The 24,063-nt window shown below is 43.8% G+C and overlaps 1 protein-coding gene across 1 annotated transcript; it reads right to left on the bottom strand.

Annotated features, from left to right (window-relative positions):
* Nucleotides 1–517: 517 nt before the first annotated feature.
* Nucleotides 518–19,574, bottom strand: RBP7 (retinol binding protein 7). The gene is made up of 4 exons (XM_065936811.1): nucleotides 19,426–19,574; nucleotides 7,161–7,339; nucleotides 6,617–6,718; nucleotides 518–748 (listed from the first exon to the last, which is right to left on the bottom strand). The coding sequence occupies exons 1-4, from the start codon at nucleotides 19,496–19,498 to the stop codon at nucleotides 698–700; spliced, it is 405 nt and encodes a 134-aa protein (XP_065792883.1). The 5' UTR covers nucleotides 19,499–19,574; the 3' UTR covers nucleotides 518–697.
* Between the last annotated feature and the right edge of the window lie 4,489 nt (nucleotides 19,575–24,063).

Consider the following 24,063-nt stretch of genomic DNA (forward strand, 5'->3'; position numbering starts at 1 on the left):
TGGAAGGTGAGTTTTTAACCATGGGACTACCATAGAAGTCCCCAGAGTTACTTTCTGTGAGCCAACCTGGTTGTACATATCTGCTTAATACAGGTCACCATCTTCCTATTACTTTAGGGACAAAAATCTCACCTCTTTACCCTAGCATTCAAGATACTTCACGGTAGAGCCACTGACTGTCATGTCAGTTACCCCTGCCATGTCTCCCTACCCTATCCCACCCAACACACTCTAAGCTACAGTTAAAGCAATCTTTTCAGTTCTTCAAACATTCCTCCAACTTTTGACTAGAGTGCTTCCTGATACTTCCTGCTTACATTTGCTTCAGGTCCCAGTTTAAAGATCACTTCCAGAAATACCCCAGGTCCCTACCACCACTTGCCCAACCCCTGGAAGGTGGGAATTACAACTTGTTCAACATTGGTGTGTCAATAGTGTGCCTAGAAGGCTTCCAAATATTTCTGAAAATAAAGAGATATGTTAAAGATAGAAGGAAAAAAGTCAAAATCATTGGACAGGTTTATTGAAGCTGAGAATTTTTCTCACAATCCAAATGGCTTCTGGTATAGGCTGTGTGACGTCTCTTTGATCACAAGACCCCATCCACCAAACCCTGACAGATCATTCCTGTCCTGTTCATTCTGGAATATAATTCATCAAGCTGCCACCACATGTGGACTCTGCTGTTGGATACAGATCAAGCTCTCTGGAACGTCTGCTTGCACACTTGGCCTTCACAGAACAGTTCCTATGGACAGGGAGGAAGGGAGAACAGAGATGAGTTGGCATATAGTCTATTATTATCGGGGCTTTCCCGATGGCTCAGCAGGTAAAGAATCCACCTGTAATCCAGGAGACACAGGACACTCAGGTTCAATCCCTGGGTCAGGAAGATCCCCTGGAGAAGGAAATAGCAGTCCACTCCAGTATTCTTGCCTGGAGAATCCCACGGGCAGAGGAGCCTGGTGAGTTTCAGTCCAAAGAGTAGCAAAGAGACAGACATGACTGAGTAACTGAACAGCAGCAGCAGCTGTTATTATTATTAGTCATACTTCTGACACCAGGTACATGGTGTCTTTTCCAATCCCACATCTCCAACTCTCTTATAACAAATTGGACAGCCAACAACTTAGTTTGGACACTAAGGATCAGAGCTAGTGTAGACCTCACAGGTCAAGGGCTTAGTCTCAGAAGATTGCCCCTACTTCAGACATCAATCACAAGTCACCCATACATCTGACTGATCATCCCATATCAGGGATTCCCACAACTCCCTTCTCAGGTTCAACACTTTGCTAGAATGGCTCACAGAAACTTTTTGCTTATACTTACAGGTTTATTATAAAGAATGCAACTCAGGAACAGCCAAATGGAAGAGAGGCATAGGAGAAGGTATTGTGATGGGGGCGGGAGTGGGGCATACAGAGCTTCCATGACCAATCTAGCAGAGCTCCCTTCCAGCACTTCTATGTCCTCATCAACTAGAAAGTTCTCTGAACCACTTTGTTGTTGTTGTTCAGTTGCTAAGTCACGTCCAACTCTTTGTGACTCCATGGACTATAGCACACCTGGCTCCTCTGTCCTCCCCATCTCCCTAATTTTGCTCAAATTCATGTTCATTGAGTTAGTGATGCTATCTAACCATCTCATCCTCTGTTGTCCCCTTCTCCATTTGCATTCAATCTTTCCCATCATCAGGGGCTTTTCCAATGAGTCAGCTCTTCACATCAGGTGACCAAAGTATTGGAGTTTCAGCTTCAGCATCAGTCCTTCCAATGAATATTCAGGGTTGATTTCCTTTAGGATTGACTGGTTTTACCTTCTTTCAGTCCAACAGACTCTCAAGAGTCTTCTCTAGCACAGCAATTCAAAAGCATCAGTTCTTCAGTGTTCAGTCTTCTTTGTGGGTCCAACTCTCACATCCACACATGACTGTTGGAAAAATCATAGCTTTGACTATGCACACCTTTGTTGGCAAAGAGATGTCTCTGCTTTTTGGTACACTGTCCAGGTTTGTCATGGGGCTTCCCAGGTGGCACAGTGGTGAAGAATCCACCTGCCAATGCAGGAGATGCAGCAGATGTGGGTTTGAACACTGGGTCCAGAAGATCCCCTAGAGTAGGAAATGGCAACCCACTCCTGTATTCTTATCTGGAAAATTCCATGGTCAGAGGATCCCAGGGTCCAGTCCATGGAGTCAGATATAACTGAGTGACTGAGCATGCACACACACACACACACACACAGGTTTGTCATAGCTTTACTTCCAAGGAGCAAACGTCTTTTAATTTCATGCCTGCAGTCAGCAGCCACAGTGATTTTGGAGCCCAAGAAAATAAAATTTGTCTTTGCTTCCAGTTTTTCCCCTTCTATTTGCCATGAAGTGATGGGACCAGATGTCATGATCTTAGTTTTCTGAATACTGAGTTTCAAGCAAGCTTTTTATTCTCCTCTTTCACCCTCATCAACAGGCCCTTTAGTTCCTCTTCACTTTCTGCCATAAGGGTGGTGTCGTCTGCATATCTGAGGTTGTTGATAAATTCTGCCAGCAATCTTGATGCCAGCTTGTGATTCATCCAGCCCAGCATTTCACATGATGTACTCTGCATAGAAGCTAAATACGCAGGGTGACAATATACAGCCTTGTCAAACTCCTTTCCCAATTTTGAACTAGTCAGTTATTCCGTGTAAGGTTCTAACTGTTGCTTCTTGACCCACATACAGGTTTCTCAGGAGACAGGTAAGGTGGTCTGGTACTCCAGTCTCTTTAAGAATTTTCCACAGTTTATTGTGATCCACACAGTCAAAGTCTTTTGTGTAGTCAATGAAGTAGAAGTAGATGTTTTCCTGGAACATCCCTTGCTTTCTCCATGATCCATGAACTCATTGATGTCAAGGTTTTTATGGAGGTTTCATTACATAGGCATGATTGCTTAAGGGAATGGTAAATCTCTAATCCCTCTCCCCTCGCCTGAGTTCAGGGGCTGGACTGAATGTTCCAACCTTCTAATCCTCCCTTGATCTTTCTTCAGACCAGCCCACATCCTGAAGCTCTCTAGGGTCCCAGCCAACATTCATCTCATTAGCATACAGAAGATATTCTTGTTACTCTAGAGATTCCAGGGGTTTTAAGAACCAGGTACAAAGGCCAAATATTCATTGGTTTTTATTATATCACAGCTTGTAAAAATCATAAGCCTCTTGATGAAGGTGAAAGATGAGAGTTGAAGAATCTAGCTTAAAACTCAACAGTAAAAAAGCTAAGATCATGGCATCTGGTCCCATCACTTCTTGGCAAATAGATGGGGAAACAATGGAAACAGTGACAGACTTTATTTTCTTGGACTCCAAAATCACTGTGGATGGTGACTGCGGCCATGAAATTAAAAGATGCTTGCTCCTTGGAAGAAAAGCTATGACCAACTTAGACAGCATATTAAAAATCAGAGATGTTACTTTGGTGATAAATGTCCATATAGTCAAAGCTATGGTTTTTCCAATAGTCATGTACAGATGTCAGAGTTGGACCATAAAGAAGGCTGAGCACTGAAGAATTGATGCTTTTGAACTGTGGTGTTGGAGAAGACTCTTGAGAGTCCCTTGGACAGCAAGAAGATCAAACTAGTCAATCCTAAGGGAAATTAATTGTGAATATTCATTGGAATGACTGATGCTGAAGCTAAAGCTCCAATACTTTGGGCACCCAATGGGAAGAGCCAACTCACTGAAAAAGCCCCTGATGCCGGGAAAGATCAAAGGCAGGAGGAGAAGGAGACAACACAGGATGGGATGGCTGGATGGCATCACCGTCTCAATGGACATGAGTTTGAGCAAACTCTGGGAGATGGTGAAGGACAGGGGAGCCTGGTGTGCTGCAGTCCATGGGGTTGCAAAGAGTCGGACATGACTGAGCGACTGAACAACAGCAATAATAAGAATCATCCCGAGAATGTCCTTAGATCAAGGGTCCGTCTGCCTTCTGCTTGGGCAGAGTTCTTGGACATGCAAAGAAGGATGCAGCACTTCGAACATTCCTTCTGACAACCACATAATCTTCATTCTTAAACACATTTGTATTTCCTGTGTAGTTCCATACTACATTTTTGTGATGGTACGTTTCTTAACTTTGTTTTTATTGCCAGAAGAGTGTGAGGTTTGTCCATCTAAGAATCGAAGTATCTTCAATGCCTTCGTCATCAAAGACCACCACCTCAGAGACCACCCACACTTTGAGTGCTCTAATTTTGTCTTCATGGGTCTGACCTAGATTTCACATGTACATGGGGACCAAAAAGGCATAAGGTTGAAAGCACACATTCTCATCAGACCTAGATTTGAATCTTCACTCTGTACCTTGGGGAATTTCTAAACCTCAATCTCGTCATTTGTAAATGGGAAAAAAATAGTGTCCCTGTCACAGGATTGGTTTGAAGACTAAGTCAGAGGATTTAACTAAGTAATTGCACATAAAGTCATCATTCAAAAATGTAAGCCATTGTAATACACATATATGGCAAGAAGGAATTCTCTTTTTAAAAGCCATAATTAAGCCTTTATGCACAATTTTATAGTTTATAGATTATATTTAGAAATTACTGATTAGGTTGACCTATAACTTGTATAGTCTTGGAGTGCTGGTGGCTTAAGAAATTGATATACCCCTTTTGGAAGTGAATAAGGCAACAAAGTAGCAAGAAGCAATGATGTCTGGGACAACACTGATCCCCTCTGTAAATTCTTCCTAAGGAAATAAATGCATGGATGCAAAAAGCTCTATTTATGTGAATTTAAGAGACAGCAGAAAACACTCTGAAACAACATTTCTGGACATTGCAATTAAGAAAACATTTTACTAAAATGAGAGTTCATGAGTCTGACGGAATAGTACACAGCTGGTTGGCTACCTTATTATATGGATTCAACTAACACAAAATGAATACAACAGGAAAATTTTTAGAAAGTTAGAATATGTTTTTCTATTAAATGAAAAGTCACAATACTCTCACAGACTGGAAGCTAAGACATCAAATTGAAAACAATTGGGTTGGGATGGTAGGATTGCTGGTTACGGTTTCCTAACCTCATTTAAAAAATAAGAACATTTAACAATAACAAAACAAACAACCCAACCTGAAAATGGGCAGAACACCTAAATAGATATTTCTTCAACAAAGACATACAAATGACCAATAGGCACATGAAAACATGCTCAATATTGCTAATTATTAGAGAAATGCAAATCAAAACTACATGAAGTACCACCTCACAAAAGTAAAAATGACCATCAATAAAAAATCTACAAATAACAAATGCTGGAGAGGGTGTGAAGAAAAAGGAACCTTACTACACTGTTGGTGGGAATGTAAATTTGTGCAGCCACTATGGAAAACAGTATGGAGGTTCCTTAGAAAACCAGAAATAGGACTTCCCTGGTGGCCCAGTGGTTAAGTATCTGTCTGCCAATGCAGAGGGCACAGGTTTGGTCCCTGGTTGGGGAAGATTCCACATGCAGCGGGGCATCCGTGCATCACAACTACAGAAGCCCACATACTCTACAGCCCATGCTCAGCAGCAAGAGAAGTCACCACAATGAAAAGCCCGTGCACTGCAACTAGAGAGTAGCCGCCACTCACTTTAACTAGAGAAAGCCTGCAAACAGCAATGAAGACACAGTGCGGCCAAATAAATAAATAAATAAAAATTTAAAAAAAAAAAAAAAGAAGAAAACCATAAATAGAATTACCATATGATCCAGCAATCCCACTGTTGGGAATATATCCAGACAATACACTAATTCAAAGAGATACATGCACCCTTATGTACATGGCAGCACTATTCACAATAGTCAAGACATGGAAACATTCTATACATCATTGAGAGATGTACAGATAAAGAAGATGTAGTATATATACACAATGGAATACTACTCAGCCATGATGAAGAACAAAATAATGCCATCTGCAGCAACACCGATGCAACTAGAGATTATCCTACTGAATGAAGTAAGTCAGAAAGAGAAAGACAAATGTCAATTGATGTCATTTATATATGGAATCTAAAATATGACACAAATGAACTTATCAATGAGGTACAAACAGACTTACAGACAGAAAACAGACTTGTGATTGCTAACACGGTGGGGGTGGGGATGGAGGAGGAATGGACTGGTAGTTTGGTGTTAATAGATGCAAACTATTATGTATAGAATGTATGGACAACAATGTCCTATGGTATAGTACAGAGAACTACATTCAATGCCCTGGCATAAACCATAATGGAAAAAAACATAAAAAGAATGTGTGTATACATACACATACATATATACATACATACATATATATATATACACACATATATATATATATCTGTCTGTCTGTCTGGAGGAGGGCATGGCAAGCCACTCCAGTATTCTTGCCTAGAGAATCCCGTGGACAGAGGAGCCTGGTGAACTACAGTCTCTAGGGTCCCACAGACTCGGACACGACTAAAGCAACTTAGCGCACATGCATGCGTGAATGTATGTATAACTGAGCCACAATATTGTACAGCAGAGATTCACACATTGTAAGTCAACTATTTCAATTAAAAAAATAGAGAAACAAAATAGGGCCAGTACCAGGTGGAGTTGGTCCCCTTCAATCCAATGGGTCCAGCCTCTGTTCTTCTTTTCCCCCTTCTGCACACAGGTGAGTCTGTCATTGTCCCAGGTGACCAAGCTCTGCATGAGGGATGGGAGAAAATACTGATTTGCTCTGGCAGCATCCTCAGATATGACTAGAGAAGGTGTCAAGGACCTTGGAAAACTAAAAGTCTATGTCATGACTTTAATTTTTGCCTTTCGGGCTTCCCTGTTGGCTCAGTGGTAAAGACTCCACCTGCCAATGCAGGAGACACAGATTCGATCTCTGATCAGGGAAGATCCCATATGCCTCAGGACAACTAAGCCCATGAACCACAACTACTGAGCCTGTGCTCTAGAGACTGAGAGCCACAACTACTGAGCCCATGTGCCTTAGAACCTGTGCTCTGCAAGAGAATCCACCTCAATGAAAAGGCTTTGCACCAAAACTAGAGAGTAGCCACGATTGCTACAACTAGAGAAAACAGCCCACAAGGCAACAGAGACCCAGCACAGCCAAAACTAAATAAATAATTTTTACCTTGCATTTTCTGTTATCCACGCCTTTGTTATCCTCATCAAATTCTTCTCCGACTTTAAATTTCACAACATAGTTCCTGAAGGTGCTGTTTGTGTGGATGGTAAAAGAATCCCCATTCTGCTCAATCACTTTCTGTGGCTTCAGCATCTTGGCTATCTTACGAGTGGCAAAGTCAATATCTTAAAAATAATTTTTTAGAAAGAAAAGGCATTTCAGCATTTAGTTGAGATGCAAAAGCTAAGGATTTGGCAGCTGTCCTCAAAATCATTGCATCTGATGGTTAGTGTTTCTCAGGGTTTTGGTATAGACAGTTCCCATTTAATGGCTTTGAATGCATTATGAACTAGAGGTAAAGGCTGCTTATTTTGTTTATTTGCTTTAATATTTATTTATTTGGCTGCCTTGAGTCTTAGTTAGCAACAGGTGGGATTCAGTCTTCATTGTGGCATGTGTAATGTTTAACTGTGGCATGCAACTCTTAGTTGCAGCATATGAACTCTATTTCCCTGACCAGGGATTGAACCAGTGCCCCCTGCATTGACAGCGCAGAGTCTTAGCCACTAGACCAGCAGGGAAATCCCAAGGTTGCTATTTTAAATAGAGAAAAAGTGAAAGGAAAGTCCTTCAGTCATGTCTGACTCTTTGTGACTGCATGGACTATACAGTCCATGGAATTCTCCAGGCCAGAATACTGGAGTGGGCTCCCTTCTCCAGGGGATCTTCCCAACCCCAGGATTGAACCCAGGTCTCCCACACTGCAGGCAGATTCTTTATCAGCTGAGCCACCAGGAAGCAAAGTGCAATTTTAGCCAGAGCTGAGGGAGGTGACAAAGTGAGTGGTGAGATGTGCAGATCTTGGGGGGAAAGAAGTGTAGGACTGGAGAAGGAAATGCAACCCACTCCAGTATTCTTGCCTGGAGACCCCCATGGAGTCTAGTGTGCTAAAGTCAGAGGGGTCACAGAGTCGGACACTACTTAGCAACTGACCAGCAACAGCAAGTGTATGACAGAGCTCACTAGAACTCTCAGGAAGTGCATGTCAGATGGTCTCAGGAACCTCTAGGAGCCTTGGGGTGGCTGGAGAAGAATGAGGGAGAATGGGGAGGAGGAGAGGACCTAGAGATGAGATTCGGGGTAGCATAAGGGACCATCGGGCTTTCATTCAGAGCATGATGGAGTTGGATGGGAGCCACTGGAATATTTAGAGCAGGTGACATGATCTCATTGGCAGGCAGCCACAACTGCTGGCTTGTCATCCTGAACATTCCTATGAGTCATGGGCCATGGTTCTCCAATTTAGGGAATGTCCTGTTCATGTAGAATGAAGTTTTGGGAATCATTTCAGAGATTTATGTACTTCATTGCAGATAACATGGTCCCAAAATTGACCCCTGTTTTAACTTGTTTGCCTAATAGATTCATTTTTTCCCGACATGACTGACCCTCAGAGCTAGCTGTGATTTTCAGGGCTGGGTGCCTCACATCTCCATTTCCAGCCTAGAAGATGTAGCCAAGCCCTGCATAGCGCTCCATGAGCATTGCATTAGCCCCTACCAATTTTTTTCTTTTTTTTAAATGTATTTTTTTTTTTTTGCTGCACCACACAGCTTGCAGGTTCTTAGTTCCCCCAAACCTAGGATTGAATCCCGGACACTCAGCAGTGAAAGTGCTGAGTCTTAACCACTGGACCACCAGGGAGCTTCCAGTTCTACTTATTTCTAAGCTCAATGATAGTGTGAATGTCCTTGTCTTAAGAAAGCTGGTGTTTTTTTTTTTTGGCTTCCCTGGTGGTCCAGTGGTCATGAATCTGTTTTGCAATGCAGGGGACACAAGTCTGATTCCTGGTCCAGGAAGATCCCACATACCACAGGACAACTAAGCCACTGTGCCTCTACTACTAGCCCATGTGGAGCAACTAGAGAAGTGTGCCCTAGAGCCCATGTTCCCCAACAAAAGAAGCCACTGCAATGAGAAGCCCACACACTGCCGCTAGAGAGTAACCTCCCCCTCACACCTGTGCTCTCTGCAACTAACTAGAGAAAGTCCATGTATGATAACAAAGACCCAGTGTAGCCATAAATATATAAATACTTTTTTAAAAGCTAGCTGCCTGAAAAAAAAAAAAAAGAAAGCCTTTCTTAGAATGAAATAATGTCACTTTTGGTATATTGTCACCCTGCTTATTTAACTTATATGCAGAGTACATCATGTGAAATGCCAGGGTGGATGAATCACAGGCTGGAATCAAGATTGCCAGGAAAGTATCAACAACCTCAGATATGCAGATGATATTGACCTAATGGTGGAAAGTGAAGAGGAACTAAAGAACATCTTGATGAAGGTGAAAGAACAGAGTGAAAAAGCTGGCTTGAAACTCAACATTCAAAAAACTAAGATCATGGCATCCAGTTCCATCACTTCCTGATAAATACATGGGGGAAAAAATGGAAACAGTGGCAGCTTTTATTTTCTTGGGCTCCAAAATTACTGAGCACAGTGACTGCAGTCATGAAATTTAAAAATGTCTGTTTCTTGAAAGACAAACCTAGACAGCATCTTAAAAAGCAGAGACCTCATTTTGCTGACAAATGTCCGTATAATCAAAGCTATGCTTTTTCCAGTAGTCATGTATGAATGTACTATGCTTAGTTACCCATCGTGTCTGACTCTTTGTGACCCCATAGATTATATATAGCTCGCCAGGCTCCTCTGACCATGGGGATTCTTCAGGCAAGAATACTGGAGTGGGTTGCCATGCCCTTCTCCAGGGGATCTTTCCAACTCAGGGATCGAACCCAGGTCTCCTGCATTGCAGGCTGATTCTTTACCATATGATCCATCAGGGAAGGCAAAGAATACTGCAGTGTGTAGTATATCCCTTCTCCAGGCAATCGTCCTGACCCAGGGATCGAACTGTGTCTCCTGCATTGCAGGTGGAGTCTTTACCAGCTGAGTTACCAGGGAAGCCCATGGATATGAGAGCCGGACCATAAAGAAAGTTGAGTGCAGCTAGCTCCTCCAGACTATAGAACCCAAACAAACGTTCTTCAGCGTCCAAAGGACAAGTTGCCTTTCTTCTCCCTTCAATTTGGCAGAAACTAGAAGCAAGCAATATTGTTGGATCTGCTGGATCAGCTCTACTCAAAAAATGAGTAATTTCCCCCCTCAGAAGAGATGCTGGCTGGGACACATTGAAACAAACACTGTGGGGACCGCCTCATTGCAAATCTTTTCTGTGTCTTTCCTTTCATTTTTGTAGAAAATAGACTTCATTCAGCTTCCCTGGTGGCTCAGACAGTAAAGAATTCGCCTGTAGTATGGGAGACCTGGGTTCAATTCTTGGTTGGGAAGATTCCCTGGAGGAGGGCCTGGCAACTCACTCTAGTATTCTTGCCTGGAGAATTCTGTAGATAGAGGAGCCTGGTGGACTACAGTCCATGGGGTTGTAAAGAGTCAGACACGACTGAGCGACTGGAAATCATCAGTAAGTTCAGGGGTTTTGAGCATGAGCGACCCATTCTCCTTGCTTGGCACTTCAATAAAGCTTTCTCTGCTCCAAACTCTGATGTTTCAATTTACTTGGTCTCACTATTGTAAAATAAAATTCATAGTTTATGGCAAGATAAAAGAAATTTAAACATAAAAAATCTTTGCCTTTAGGCCTCCCCCTCTACCGCCCTCCCCACCACACTGTGTATATGTGTGTATACTAAGTCACTTCTGATTCAGTGAAACTATGAGCCATCTCATGTAGGGCCACCCAAGATGGACGGGTCATAATAAAGAGTTCTAACAAAACATGGTCCACTGGAGAAGGGCATGGAAAACCACTTCAGTATTCTTGCCTTGAGAATACCATAAACAGTATGAAAAGGCAAAAAGATATGACACTGAAAGATGAACTCCCCAGGTCGGTAAGTGCTCAATATGCTACTGGAGAAGAGTGGAAAAATAACTCTAGAAAGAATGAAGACACGAAGCCAAAGTGAAAACAATGCCCAGTTGTGGATGTGACTGGTGATGGAAGTAAAGGCCAATGCTATAAAGAACAGTATTGCATAGGAACCTGGAATGTTAGGTCCATGAATCAAGGTCAATTGGAAGTGGTCAAACAGGAGATGGCAAGAGTGAACATCAACATTTTAGGAATCAGCAAACTAAAATGGACTGGAGTGGGCGAATTTAATTCAGATGGCCATTATATCTACTTCTGTGGCCTAGAATCCCTTAGAAGAAATGGAGTAGCCCTCCTAGTCAATAAAAGAGTCTGAAATGCAGTACTTGGGTGCAACCTCAAAAATGACAGGATGATCTCTGTTCGTTTCCAAGGCAAAACCATTCAGTATCACAGTAATCCAAGTCTATGCCCCAACCACTAATGTCAAAGAAGCTGAAGTTGAACAGTTCTCTGAAGACCTACAAGATCTTCTAGAACTAACACCAAAAAAAGATGTCCTTTTCATCACAGGGGACAGAGGAATGCAAAAATAGGAAGTCAAGAGTACATGGAATAACAGGCAAGTTTGACCTTAGAGTACAAAATGAAGCAGGGCACAGTCTTGTCGAGAGAATGCACTGGTCATAGCCAACACCCTCTTCCAACAATAAAAGAGTTGACTCTACACATGGACATCACCAGATAGTCAATATTGAAATCAGATTGATTATATTCTTTGCAGCTGAAGATGGAGAAGCTCTATACAGTCAGCAAAAACAAAACCAGGCACTGACTGTGGCTCAGATCATGAACTCCTTATTGACAAATTCAGACTAAAATTGAGGAAAGAAGGGAAAACCACTAGACCATTCAGGTATGACCTAAATCAAATCCCTTATAATTATACAGTGGAAGTGACAAATAGTTTCAAGGGATTAGATTTGATAGAGTGCCTGAAGAACTATAGACGGAGGTTTGTGACATTGTACAGGAGGCAGTTATCAAGACCATCCCCAAGAAAAAGAAATGCAAAAAGGCAAAGTGGTTGTCTGAGGAGGCCTTACAAATAGCTGAGAAGAGAAGAGAAGGCAAAGGAGAAAAGGAAAGATATATCCATCTGAATGCAGAGTTCCAAATAATAGCAAGGAGAGATAGGAAAGCCTTCCTAAGTGAACAATGAAAAGAAATAGAGGAAAACAGAATGAGAAAGACTAGAGATCTCTTCAAAAAAATTAGAGATATCAAGGGAACATTTTATGCAAAGATGGGCACATTAAAGGACAGAAATGGTATGGGCCTAACAGAAGCAGAAGATATTAAGAAGAGTTGGCAAGAAAACACAGAACTATACAAAAAAGATCTTAATGACCCAGATAACCATGATGGTGTGATTCCACACCTAGAGCCAGATATCCTGGAGTGCGAAGTCAAGTGGGCCTTAGGAAGCATTACTACGAACAAAGCTAGTGGAGGTGATGAAGTTCCAGCAGAGCTATTTCAGATCCTAAAAGATGATGCTGTTAAAGTGATGCACTCAATATGCCAGCAAATTTGGAAAATTCAGCAGTGGCCCCAGGACTGAAAAAGGTCAGTTTTCATTCCAATCCCAAGGAAAGGCAATGCTAAAAAATGTTCAAACTATTGCACAATTACACTCATCTCACATGCTAGTAAAGTAATGCTCAAAATTCTCCAAGGGAGACTTCAGCAGGACATGAACCGAGAACTTTCTGATGTTCAAGCTGGATTTAGAAAAGGCAGAGGAACAAGAGATCAAATTGCCAACATCTATTGGATCACTGAAAAAGCAAGAGAATTCCAGAAAAACATCTACTTCTGCTTCATTGACTACACTAAAGCCTTTAACTGTGTGGATCACAAAAAAATGTGGAAAATTCTGAAAGAGATGGGAATACCAGACCACCTTACCTGCCTCCTGGGAAATCTGTATGCAGGTCAAGAAGCAACATGGATGCTTCATCAAGCATCAGACATGGAACAACAAACTGATTCCAAATTGGGAAAGGAATTCATAAAGGTTGTATATTGTCACCCTACTTATTTAACTTATATGTGGAGTACATCATTCAGAATGTCAGGCTGGATGAAGTACAAGCTATTACCAAGACTGCTGGGAGAAATATCAATAACCTCAGATATGCACATGACACCACCCTTATGGAAGAAAGTGAAGAAGAACTAAATAGCCTCTTGATGAAAGTGAGAGAGAATGAAAAAGCTGGCTTAAAACTCAACAGTCAAAAAACTAAGATCATGACATCTGGTCCCATCACTTCATGGCAAATAGATGGCAAAACAATGGACACAGTGACAGACTTTATTTTCTTAGGCTCCGAAATCACTGCAGATGGTGACTGTAGCCATGAAATTAAAAGACGATTGTTCCTTTGAAGAAAAGCTGTGACCAACCTAGACAGCATATTAAGAAGCAGAGACGTTACTTTGCCAACCAAGGTCTATCTAGTCAAAGCTATGGTTTTCCAGTAGTCATACATGGATGTGAGAGTTGGACTATAAAGAAAGCTGAGTGCCAAAGAATTGATGCTTTTGAACTGTGGTGTTGGAGAAGACTCTTGAGAGTCCTTGGACTGCAAGGAGATCCAACCAGTCAATCCTAAAGAAAACCAGTCCTACATATTCATTGGAAGGACTGATGCTGAAGTTGAAGCTCCAATACTTTGGCTACCTGATGGAAAGAAGTGACTCACTGGAAAAGACCCTGATGCTGGGGAAAATTGAAGGCAGGAGGAGAAGGGGATGACAGAGGATGAGATGGTTGGATGGCATCACCTACTCGATGAACATGAATTTGAACAAGCTCTGGGAGTTGGTGATGGACAGGGAACCCTGCCATGTTGCAGTCCATGGGGTCACAAAGAGTGGGACACCACTGAGTGACTGAACTGAACTGAACTGAAAGCTTGGCCTCTGCCCCAATTCTCTCTGGAATCTCCTCTGTTCAAGCCCCTATGTGAATAGCTTAAAAATTCCCCAATTTTGCCATTCAAGGAGACACTGCTTTGAGAAAGATCTCCACTGTTGTCCTTATTTGCTTTAAGTAACTATAAATCCTTTCTTCTCCTGATATTTGGCTAGGTTGTTTCTCTTGGCTGTATGCCCACAAATAGGTGAATTTGGTTTTCAGGTGACACCATGAGATCTCTTGGTTTGTATTTTAGACACTCTTACAATATAAAATCTCATCCCACCACCTCTAACAAATAGGGAATTTAACAGAATTCAGAGGCTGTATAGCTTTGATTCTATTACCAACAATCAATGGCTAGTTCTGGGTTTCCAGTTTGGTGCTCTGCTATACTAACTAGCCTCTCTATTCCAGAAATCCCTCAGTTCAGTTCCATCGCTCAGTCGTGTCTCACTCTTTGCGACCCCATGAATCGCAGCATGCCAGGCCTCCCTGTCCATCACCAACTCCCAGAGTCTACCCAAACTCGTGTCCATCAAGTCGGTGATGCCAACCAGCCATCTCATCCTCTATCGTCCCCTTCTCCTCCTGCCCCCAATCCCTCCCAGCATCAGGGTCTTTTCCAATGAGTCAACTCTTCGCATGAGGTGGCCAAAGTATTAGAGTTTCAGCTTCAACATCAGTCCTTCCAATGAACACCCAGGACTGATCTCCTTTAGGATGGACTGATTGGATCTCCTTGCGGTCCAAGGGATTCTCAAGAGTCTTCTCCAACACCACAATTCAAAAACATCAATTCTTCGGTGCTCAGCTTTCTTCACCATCCAACTATCACATCCATACATGACCACTGGAAAAACCATAGCCTTGACTAGATGGACCTTTGTTGGCAAAGTAATGTCTCTGCTTTTAAATATGCCATCTGGGTTGGTCATAACTTTCCTTCTAAGGAGTAAATGTCTTTTAATTTCATGGCTGCAATCACCATCGAAGTGATTTTTGAGCCCCCAAAAATAAAGTCTGACAGTGTTTCCACTGTTTCCCCATCTATTTCCCATGAAGTGATGGGACCAGATGCCATGATCTTGGTTTTGTGAATGTTGAGCTTTAATCCAACTTTTTCACTCTCCTCCCTCACTTTCATGAAGAGGCTTTTTAGTTCCTCTTCACTTTTTGCCATAAAGGTGGTGTCGTCTGCATATCTGAGGGTATTGATATTTCTCCCAGCAATCTTGATTCCAGCTTGTGCTTCTTTCAGTCCAGCGTTTCTCATGATGTACTCTGCATATAAGTTAAATAAGTAGGGTGACAATATATAGCCTTGAGGTACTCCTTTTCCTATTTGGAACCAGTTCCTATCTGGAACCTCTTTGGATTCCAGAAGTCCCTAGCACACTTATATTTCTTTTGGGAAACAGACTGCAAATAAGAGTTAATGTGTTGTCTGGATCCAGTATCTTTCTGGAACCAGAACCAAACATTAAAAAAGGAGTTGTGGGACTTCCCAGGTGGTCCAGTGGTTAAGACTCCATGCTGCCATTGCAAGGAGCACAGGTTCAATCCCTGGTTGGGGAGCTAAGCCCCCACAGGCCATACAGTACAGCCAAAATAAACAAAATTAAAATTTTTTAAAAATAGGAGCTGTGAGGCAGGCTATCGATTCAATACTATTTGGTTTAATCCTTTGTGAAATGGGTTGGATGATAAATGAATACAGCTAATAATGTAAACAAGGGCTTTCCAGGTGGTACAGTGGTAAAGAGTCTGCCTTCCAGTGCAGGAGACACAGGTTTGATGGTTCAATCCCTGATTGGGAAGATCCCCTGGAAAAGGAAATGGCAACCCTCCAATATTCTTGCCTGGAGAATCCCATGGACAGAGGAGCCTGGCAGGCTATAGTCCATGGGGTTACAAAGAGTTGGACACAACTGAAGTGACTTAGCATGAATGCACACAATATAAATAAATAGAGCCTCTGTTAGCCTCTAGGATCTCATACAATGGTAAATAATGGATAAACTTTTACTGAAATCATGAACAAAGAAGTCTCAAACAAGGAGTCACAGCATAACATACAGAAAAGTAAGACAGTATTGGGGACAGGTGAAGGATTTCACGAATACACATTTGAAAAACACTGTTCATAACACTCAGAAGGCTGCTTTGCAACACTCAACAGGCTTAACAAAAGATGTTTCACACACTTGAAACATTCACCCTGACTCCATTCCTTGTTTTCTTCTCTAAGAAATTTGCTCTAAAAGCCATGGGAATGACTGAAAAGAAAGCACTGCAAGGAAAATTCAAAGCCATGCCCTGATCTCTAACACTTATCCTCCACAAAGACATCAGATGCTAGCCAGAGAAACCAGGGAAGAAAGCACTTGTGAGGACTTCCCTGGCAGTCCAGTGATTAACAACCCATAAACTCCCAATGGAGGGGCACAGGTTTGATCCCTGGGTGGGGAACTAAGATCCCACATGCCATGGGTTGTGACCAAAAACAACCTCCCCCACCAAAAAACCACAAACAAGCAGAAAAAGAAAGCACTTATGATCACATGTCCCCACTAATTTGAGGGTGAGGTGATAAGTAAATTGTCAGGGCTTACTACCTTTAGGAAAAATAATTATTAATTACTTATTATGAATTAGAAACAGAGAGGAAATGAGATTCAGGTTAAGGGTAGCAGAAGATGCCACCCCAAAATATGCCACTTGTCATACTCATTTTGAAATGAAGGCCACGGGAAAGCAGAAAAGCCCTGCCCTCCCCCAAAGCAGGACATAATTTTGTAAATGTGTCCCCTGCTCTCCCTGTATCAGGTTGGACAGAAATTAGGGACACAACTCTGAACTCCTATCAGTCTAGAGATGGCACCAGGAGAATTTACATAAACTTTACTAACTCGTTCTTATTTACCATTAGTTCCTGCATGTGTTTATCTTCCCACAATTTGTCACCCCTGGAATCTCAAAGCCCTTTTCTTTGTCTTGTCACTTCTCTACAGAATTATTACTCTTTGCTCAGGTGCCATATACTTTCTTTTTTTTTTTTTTCTTTCTTCTTTTTAAAAATTTTTTGGCCACACCTGGTGGTATGTGGGATCTTAGTTCTCCAACCAGGGATCAAACCCATGCCCCCTGCATTGGAAGTCGAATCTCAACCACTGGCTCACCAGGAAAGTTCCCTAAGCTCAGGTTCTAACCACTCTGAGATACTCATCACTGAATGCTCCTGAGTGTATTCACCATGCTTGTGTTAACAAGCTTCTGTTTGTTGTCTTATTATTCTGTCTCTTAGTATAATTTACAGGGTCCCAACCAATGAAACTAAGAAAGGTAGAGAACTAACATTTTTTTCCATGCCTATAAGGTTTCTGTCAGTATGAATCTGATTTAGCTTGTTTCAGGCCTCCCTGCTTAGTGTGAGAAAGGGAGGGTAAATCCTACCATAGGTTGGGAGATCTTACAGACACACTGGAACCTTAGAATTGCTGTTTAGTCACTCAGTCATGTCTGACTCTTTGCAACCCCATGGGCTGTAGCCTGCCAGGCTCCTCTGTCCATGGGGTTCTCCAGGCAATAACACTGGAGTGGGTTGTCATTTCCTTCTCCGGGGGATGTTCCCAACCCAGGGATCAAACCTGCATCTTCTGTGTTGGCAGGCTGATTTTTTACCACTGAGCCACCTGGGAAGCCCAGCATGGTACATTCCAAAATGGCTAAAATATCTGATTTTATGTTATTTATTTTCTTAGCGTGATTAAAAAAAAAAAGGACCCCCTGCTCTCAATTTGCAGATGGAGAAACCCAAGCCCAGGTTAGATAATGCAGAAGAGGAGCCAGAGCAGCCCCCAGTCCCCCAGACTTCCGGAAGCTCTGGCCCGATCAAAAGTGACCCTGATCAGGGACTTCACTGGTGAGCCAGTGTCCAAGACTCCATGCTCCCAATGCAGGGGGTCTGGGATCCATCCCTGGTCAGGGAACACGTCCCACCTGCCCCAACTAAGAGTTTGCATGCTGTAACTAAAGAGCTCACATCTTGCAACTAAGACCCAGCGCAGCCAAATAAAAATATAAAGTTCAAAGAAGATGCACTATCTCCTTTCACCATTCTGATATCCTTCGCAAGTTCTGCTGGCTGGTAGGGTAGCCAACTTCCACTTGTGTCGGTTGAACATTAGAAACATGGCTAGTCCTGGCTTGAGGTATGCTGCCAGCTTCAAATGAACTCCTATTTAACAACAGCAACACAAAAAGGTGCCTCTGATTGCTGTTATTTAGTCAGAAGCGCTGGCATGAGCAGGTGCTCAGAACCACCAACGCTGAAGCATTAAATTACCGGCAGAAGGAACTGAGCATCAGTATCAAAGGGAGGCATTCTACCGTCACTGCAGGAAAGAAACTCTGAGGACCCCGCCGCCCGCCTACACCCACTGAGGCCCCTCCCGTATTTCTTCCTCCCTGCCCGGCAGGGGAAAGTGGAAGCAAACCCTCCAAGCACCGACCCACAGTCCTCCTGGCTGGAATTGGGCCCCGGGGTGGGGGGTGAGGGGGTAGCGGCCTCTAAAGGTTCTGGGCTTCTTAACCCCCGCCCCTCGATGAGAAGAGGAGGCCAGAAAACTAAAGACTTCAAACGTGTCTCCAGAACTCTAACCCGCACTAGAGCCGCCGCGGGGCGAGGGCGGGGCCCGAGGCCGAGCTGCGGACGGTCCTCAGGGGCCCCGGAATCTGCGTCCCGGAGCATCTCCAGGGGGCGCTGATGCTGCGGGCCGAGGCCTCCCCTGGACTCGAGGATTCCCTGAACCCGTCGCCCAGAGACCCGCGCTAAAGCGGCCGCGGGGCGAGGATCTCCGTGGGAGGGGCTTCGGGTCGGGGCGCCTTCCCGACACCCATGGGCAACCCCATCGTGTCCCCGACTCTCCCTGCGAGGTGGCCCACGCCACCGTCGCCCCCACCTGCTAGGAAGTCCGCTATGGGACAAGAGCTTTGGCCGCGTGGACCGGGCACCGGCGGACAGACGGGAGGACAGACAGAATGGCCGACTGGGAGAGGAAGGACGGGAGGGACCAGGAGACCGTCAGACGGGTGGAGAACAGGGGAATGCGGGAGACCGAAGCTGGACTGAAGGACTAGCAGACGGTCGGAGGTGGAAGACCAACGACAGTCAGATAGACGTTCCGGGGGACGGAGGATAGATGAGGGTGGGGAAGTGGGGGGCCTGGCGAACCCGTAGTAAGACTCCAGGGACGCATGGATGCAGGTGAGGGGACGCAGGGACACGGACCAGCAGGCCAGCCCGGCCGCCTCCGCCCCGAACCAGACGCGCGGCCGAACCGGAGCCCCCCCCACTCCCCCGCACTGCCCCTCCCGCCTACCTAGGGCCCGCATGTAGCCCTCGACGTTGTCGCTGCTGAGCAGGTTCCAGGTGCCGCTGAGGTCGGAAGGCATGGCGGGGCTGGGGATGGCACCGACACGGGCGGCGGGGACTGGGAGGCCGATGTCTGGCCCGGGAGGCGGACAGGGCGGAACCGCGAGGGGACAGAGCCGGGAGGGGCCGTGCGGGAAGCGCTGGGCACAGGCCTCCTGGAAATCCGCTCCACTTCCAGCCTCCTTGTCCACGCGCTCCTGGGCCTCTGTCCTCTTCTGCTTTAACTCCAAGGTGGACATACCCCACACCGGGATCAGAGCTACACTTTTTTCTCTGCCTACATGTTAATATGCTTTTCCCAGGTGGCTCAGTGGTAAAGACTACTCCAGCAATGCAGGAGACACAGGAGACACCTGTTAGATCCTTGGGTTGGGAAGATCCCCTGGAGAAAGAAATGGCAACCCATTCCAATAACCTCTTCTGAGAAAGCCATGGACAGAGGAGCTTGGCGGGCTCCAGTCTGTGGGGCTGCAAAGTTGGACACGACTAAACCCAGACACACACATTAATAACCAAGAGATCTCCTTCAAATGCGTGGATTGCTGGGTCAGCTGCAAATAATATACCAATAAATCCAGTGCTAGTGGTCTCAATAAATAGGCGGTTATCTTCCTTACCTATCAAGCTGTCCTAGGATAAGTGGCCACTTCGTGACATAGAAGTGGCATCTCTGGACTTCCTTGGTAGTCCAGTGGTTAAAAATCCACCTGCCATAAAAGGGGACATGGGTTCCATCCCTGGTCCAGGAAGATTCCATATGCCATGAGCCATTAAGCAGGTGCCCCACAACTAATGGGCCCCAACCCTAAAGACCATGCTCTGCAACAAGAGAAGCCACCACAAGGAGAAGCCCACACACCCCAACCAGAGAGTAGTCCCCCGTTCTGCAACTAGAGAAAAGCCTGAGCACAGCAATGAAGACCCAGCACAGTCAAAAATCTTAACTTATTAATTAAAAATATTACATATAAAAAAGTGGCATCTCTATATTCTCCTGGCCTTTCATCCCTGTTGGTTACCTCACTGTCACGAGTTGGCTGCTGGAACAGCCACATTCAAGGTGGGAAAGAAGAGGTAGAGAATCACCTGCCATTGTCCCTTCACCAGATTCCTGTTTACACTCATTGACCAAAACCATATCATAGGCTACTTCTAATTGCAAGGGAACCTGGGAAATCTAGTATCTAGTTTTCAGTCTTGACAGTAGAGAAAAGCAAAAGAGGAGGGTGTTGGGGATATGCACTAACCTATAACATTAACCCCTAATACCATCTCTATAGGCTGGCTCCATGACTTACCTGTTCTTTTTTTTTCTTTAAAGAAAAAATAATATTTATTTGCAGTATAAACAAAGTCCCATTGCTGGTTCAGGAGATGTCTGTGTTTGTGTGTGTGTGTGTGTGAGTGTGTGTGTGTGTGTGTGTGTATAGGGTCACAAATTGTCCTTCATAAAACCTAAAGCAAAACTGGCCACCCTGTTGGCATACTCTCATTTATACAAATCTGATGTGTTTTTCTGGGTGTTTCTTTTTAAAGGTAAAAAAGAGAAAGAGAAAGAGAACCATGTACACGGCATGGAAGCTTTTTGTCAATTTCTCAACTGTGGCAAGAGTTTTATCTGCTGCCTTGAAGAATCTGTGAAAACCAGCCCTGTGAGGTAAGATGCAGTTGGGCAGAGTTTCTGTGGCCTCCCTCACATGCTGAATGCTGGCTCGCTCAGGGACCCTCCCCTGGCCCTCACGCAGTCCCACCACCTGAGAAAACGGAGTTTGGAGAAGGAACAAGACTGGAGGAGGATAACAGAATCTGTGGCTTTGTTCTGTGGACATGGGGCATTTTTTTTTTCTTTTTTAAATTTTTATTGCTGTAGAGTTGATTTACAATGTTGTGTTAGTTTTAGGTGTACAGCTTATCTGTCCATTTCAGATCTCTCACATGACCGCCAGACTCAAGTACATTAATAGCCAACATCCATTGAGTGATTACTATGTACATTGTCATTTATCACAAAATCCTATCCCTCCAATAGTTACTTTATTTATCTCCATTTGAAAAAGACAAAACCTGAGACAAAGAAAGGTTAAGTGACTTACCCAAGGTCATACAGTTGGTGGAAGAGTCTGGTTTCAATCTCAGATAGCCCGACTACCAAGCTCATGTGTCACCTCTCACCACTTAAGGTGCCTCTTGACATCTCCACTTGGAGGTCCTAAAGGCACTCAAATGTAATATAGCCAAAGCAGAAAGCATAAAATAAAATTATTCCTCAGCTTTCCTCATCTCTATAAATTGTACCACTAGTCACCTGTTAAAACCAAAGCCCGGTAAACACTGAATTTTTCCCTTTTCTACTCACCCATATCCAATCCACGAGCAAATCCTGTTGGTTCTTCTAACCTAACCCAAGCCACCATCATGTCTTGCCTCCTCCCTGGGCTTGTTGCTTCTACTCTTATCCAACCAAACTATTTTCCATTCTGCAGCCAAGAAAGCTTTTGAGAAATATAATTCAGATTTCATTACTCCCAAGATTTAAATGCTTCAGTGTGTAAATATTTGAATCTCTTAAAAAATCTGAGTCACCCTTTCAGAGCAACCTTCTGGTATACAATTACTCTGCATCACAACTCTGCTTATATCATTTGTAATTATCATAGTCCATAATTATTTTTTTTTTTGCTTTGTTTTGCTTTGTTTACTAACTACCTTTTTCATTAAAATGTCAAGAGTAGAGACTGTGTTCATCTTATTCACCTCAATGTATCCCTAGCGCCTAGTATGCCTGGCAAGTGATTATTAAATGTTTGTTGAATGAATGGCTATGAACTTTCCAGAGGAAAGATGCTATTTTTATTGAGGAAACCATAGTGGCATTGTGCTTCCCTGGTGACTCAGACAGTAAAGAATCTGCCTGCAATGCAGGAGACCCAGGTTCGATCCTTGGGTCAGGAAGATCCCCACTCCAGTATTCTTGCCTGGAGAACTCCATGGACAGAGGAGCCTGGCGGGCTATAGTCCATGGGGTTGCAAAGAGTCAGACATGACTGAGCGACTAATGCTTTCACATAGTGACATTCAGTTCAGTCACTCAATCATGTCCGACTCTTTGTGACCCCGTGGACTGCAGCACGCCAGGCTTCCCTGTCCATCACCAACTCCTGGAGCTTACTCAAACTTATGTCGATTTAGTCAGTGATGCTATCCAACCATCTCATCCTCTGTCATCCCATTCTCCTCCCGCCTTCAATCCTTCCCAGCATCAGGGTCTTTTCCAATGAGTCAGTTCTTCGCATCAGGTGGCCAAAGTTTTGGAGCTTCAGCTTCAGCATCAGGCCTTCCAATGAATGTTCAGGACTGATTTCCTTTAGGATGGACTGGTTTGATTTCCTTGCTGTTCAAGGGACTCTTAAGAGTCTTCTCCAACACCACAGTTCAAAAGCATCAATTCTTTGGCACTCAGATTTCTTTATAGTCCAACTCTCATGTTCATACGTGACTACTGGAAAAACCGTAGCTTTGACTAGATGGAATTTTGTTGGCAAAGTAACGTCTCTGCTTATTAATTGGCTGCCTAGGTTGGTCATAGCTTTTCTTCCAAGGAGCAAGCGTCTTTTAATTTGATGGCTGCAGTCACCATCCACAGTGATTTTGGAGCCCAAGAAAATAAAGTCTGTCACTGTTTCCATTGTTTCCCCATCTATTTCCATGAAGTGATGGGACCAGATGCCATGATCTTAGTCTTCTGAATGTTGAGTTTTAAGCCAACTTTTCCAATCTCCTCTTTCATCAAGAGGCTCTTTAGTTCTTCTTTGCTTTCTGCCATAAGGGTGGTGCCGTCTGCATATCTGACGTTATTGATATTTCTCCTGGCAATCTTGATTCCAGCTTGTGCTTCATCCAGCCGGGCACTTCACATGATGTACTCTGCATAGAAGTTAAATAAGCAGGGTGACAATATACAGCCTTGATGTACTCCTTTCCCAGTTTGGAACCAGTCTGTTCCATGTCCAGTTCTTACTGTTGCTTCTTGACCTGCATACAAATTTCTCAGGAGACAGGTGAGGTGGTCTGGTATTCCCATCTCTTTCACAATTTTCCAGTCTGTTGTGATCCACACAGTCAAAGGCTTTGATGTATTCAATAGCGCAGAAGTAGATGTTTTTCAGGAACTCTTTTGCTTTTTCTACGATCCAACGAATCTTGGCAATTTGATCCCTGGTTCCTCTGCCTTCTCTAAATCCAGGTTGAACATGTGGAAGTTCTCGGTTCATGTACTGTTGAAGCCTGGCTTGCAGGATTTTGAGCATCACTTTGCTAGTGTGTGAGATGAGTGCAATTGTGCGATAGTTTGAACACTGTTTGGCATTGCCTTTCTTTGGGATTGGAATGAAAACTGACCTTTTCCAGTTCTGTGGCCACTGCTGGATTTTCCAAATTTGCTGGCACATTGAGTGCATCACTTTAACAGCATCATCTTTTAGGATTTGCAACTTGAATTCCATCACCTCCACTAGCTTTGTTTGTTGTTATACTTCCTAAGGCCCATATGACACTGCCTTACTCAAAATGAGGCTATTGATTCTCA

Source organism: Muntiacus reevesi, chromosome 5 (genome assembly GCF_963930625.1).
Source record: "Muntiacus reevesi chromosome 5, mMunRee1.1, whole genome shotgun sequence".
Lineage (NCBI taxonomy): Eukaryota > Metazoa > Chordata > Mammalia > Artiodactyla > Cervidae > Muntiacus > Muntiacus reevesi.

What these genes read in the sequence shown, in the direction of transcription:
- RBP7 (XM_065936811.1), bottom strand. Translation starts at nt 19,498, where the DNA reads ATGCCTTCCGACCTCAGCGGCACCTGGAACCTGCTCAGCAGCGACAAC. An exon ending in GGGCTACATGCGGGCCCTAG is followed by an intron (nt 7,340 to 19,425) that starts GTAGGCGGGAGG and finishes ATTATTTTTAAG; the next exon opens with ATATTGACTTTGCCACTCGT. An exon ending in TGGATAACAGAAAATGCAAG is followed by an intron (nt 6,719 to 7,160) that starts GTAAAAATTATT and finishes TCCCTCATGCAG; the next exon opens with AGCTTGGTCACCTGGGACAA.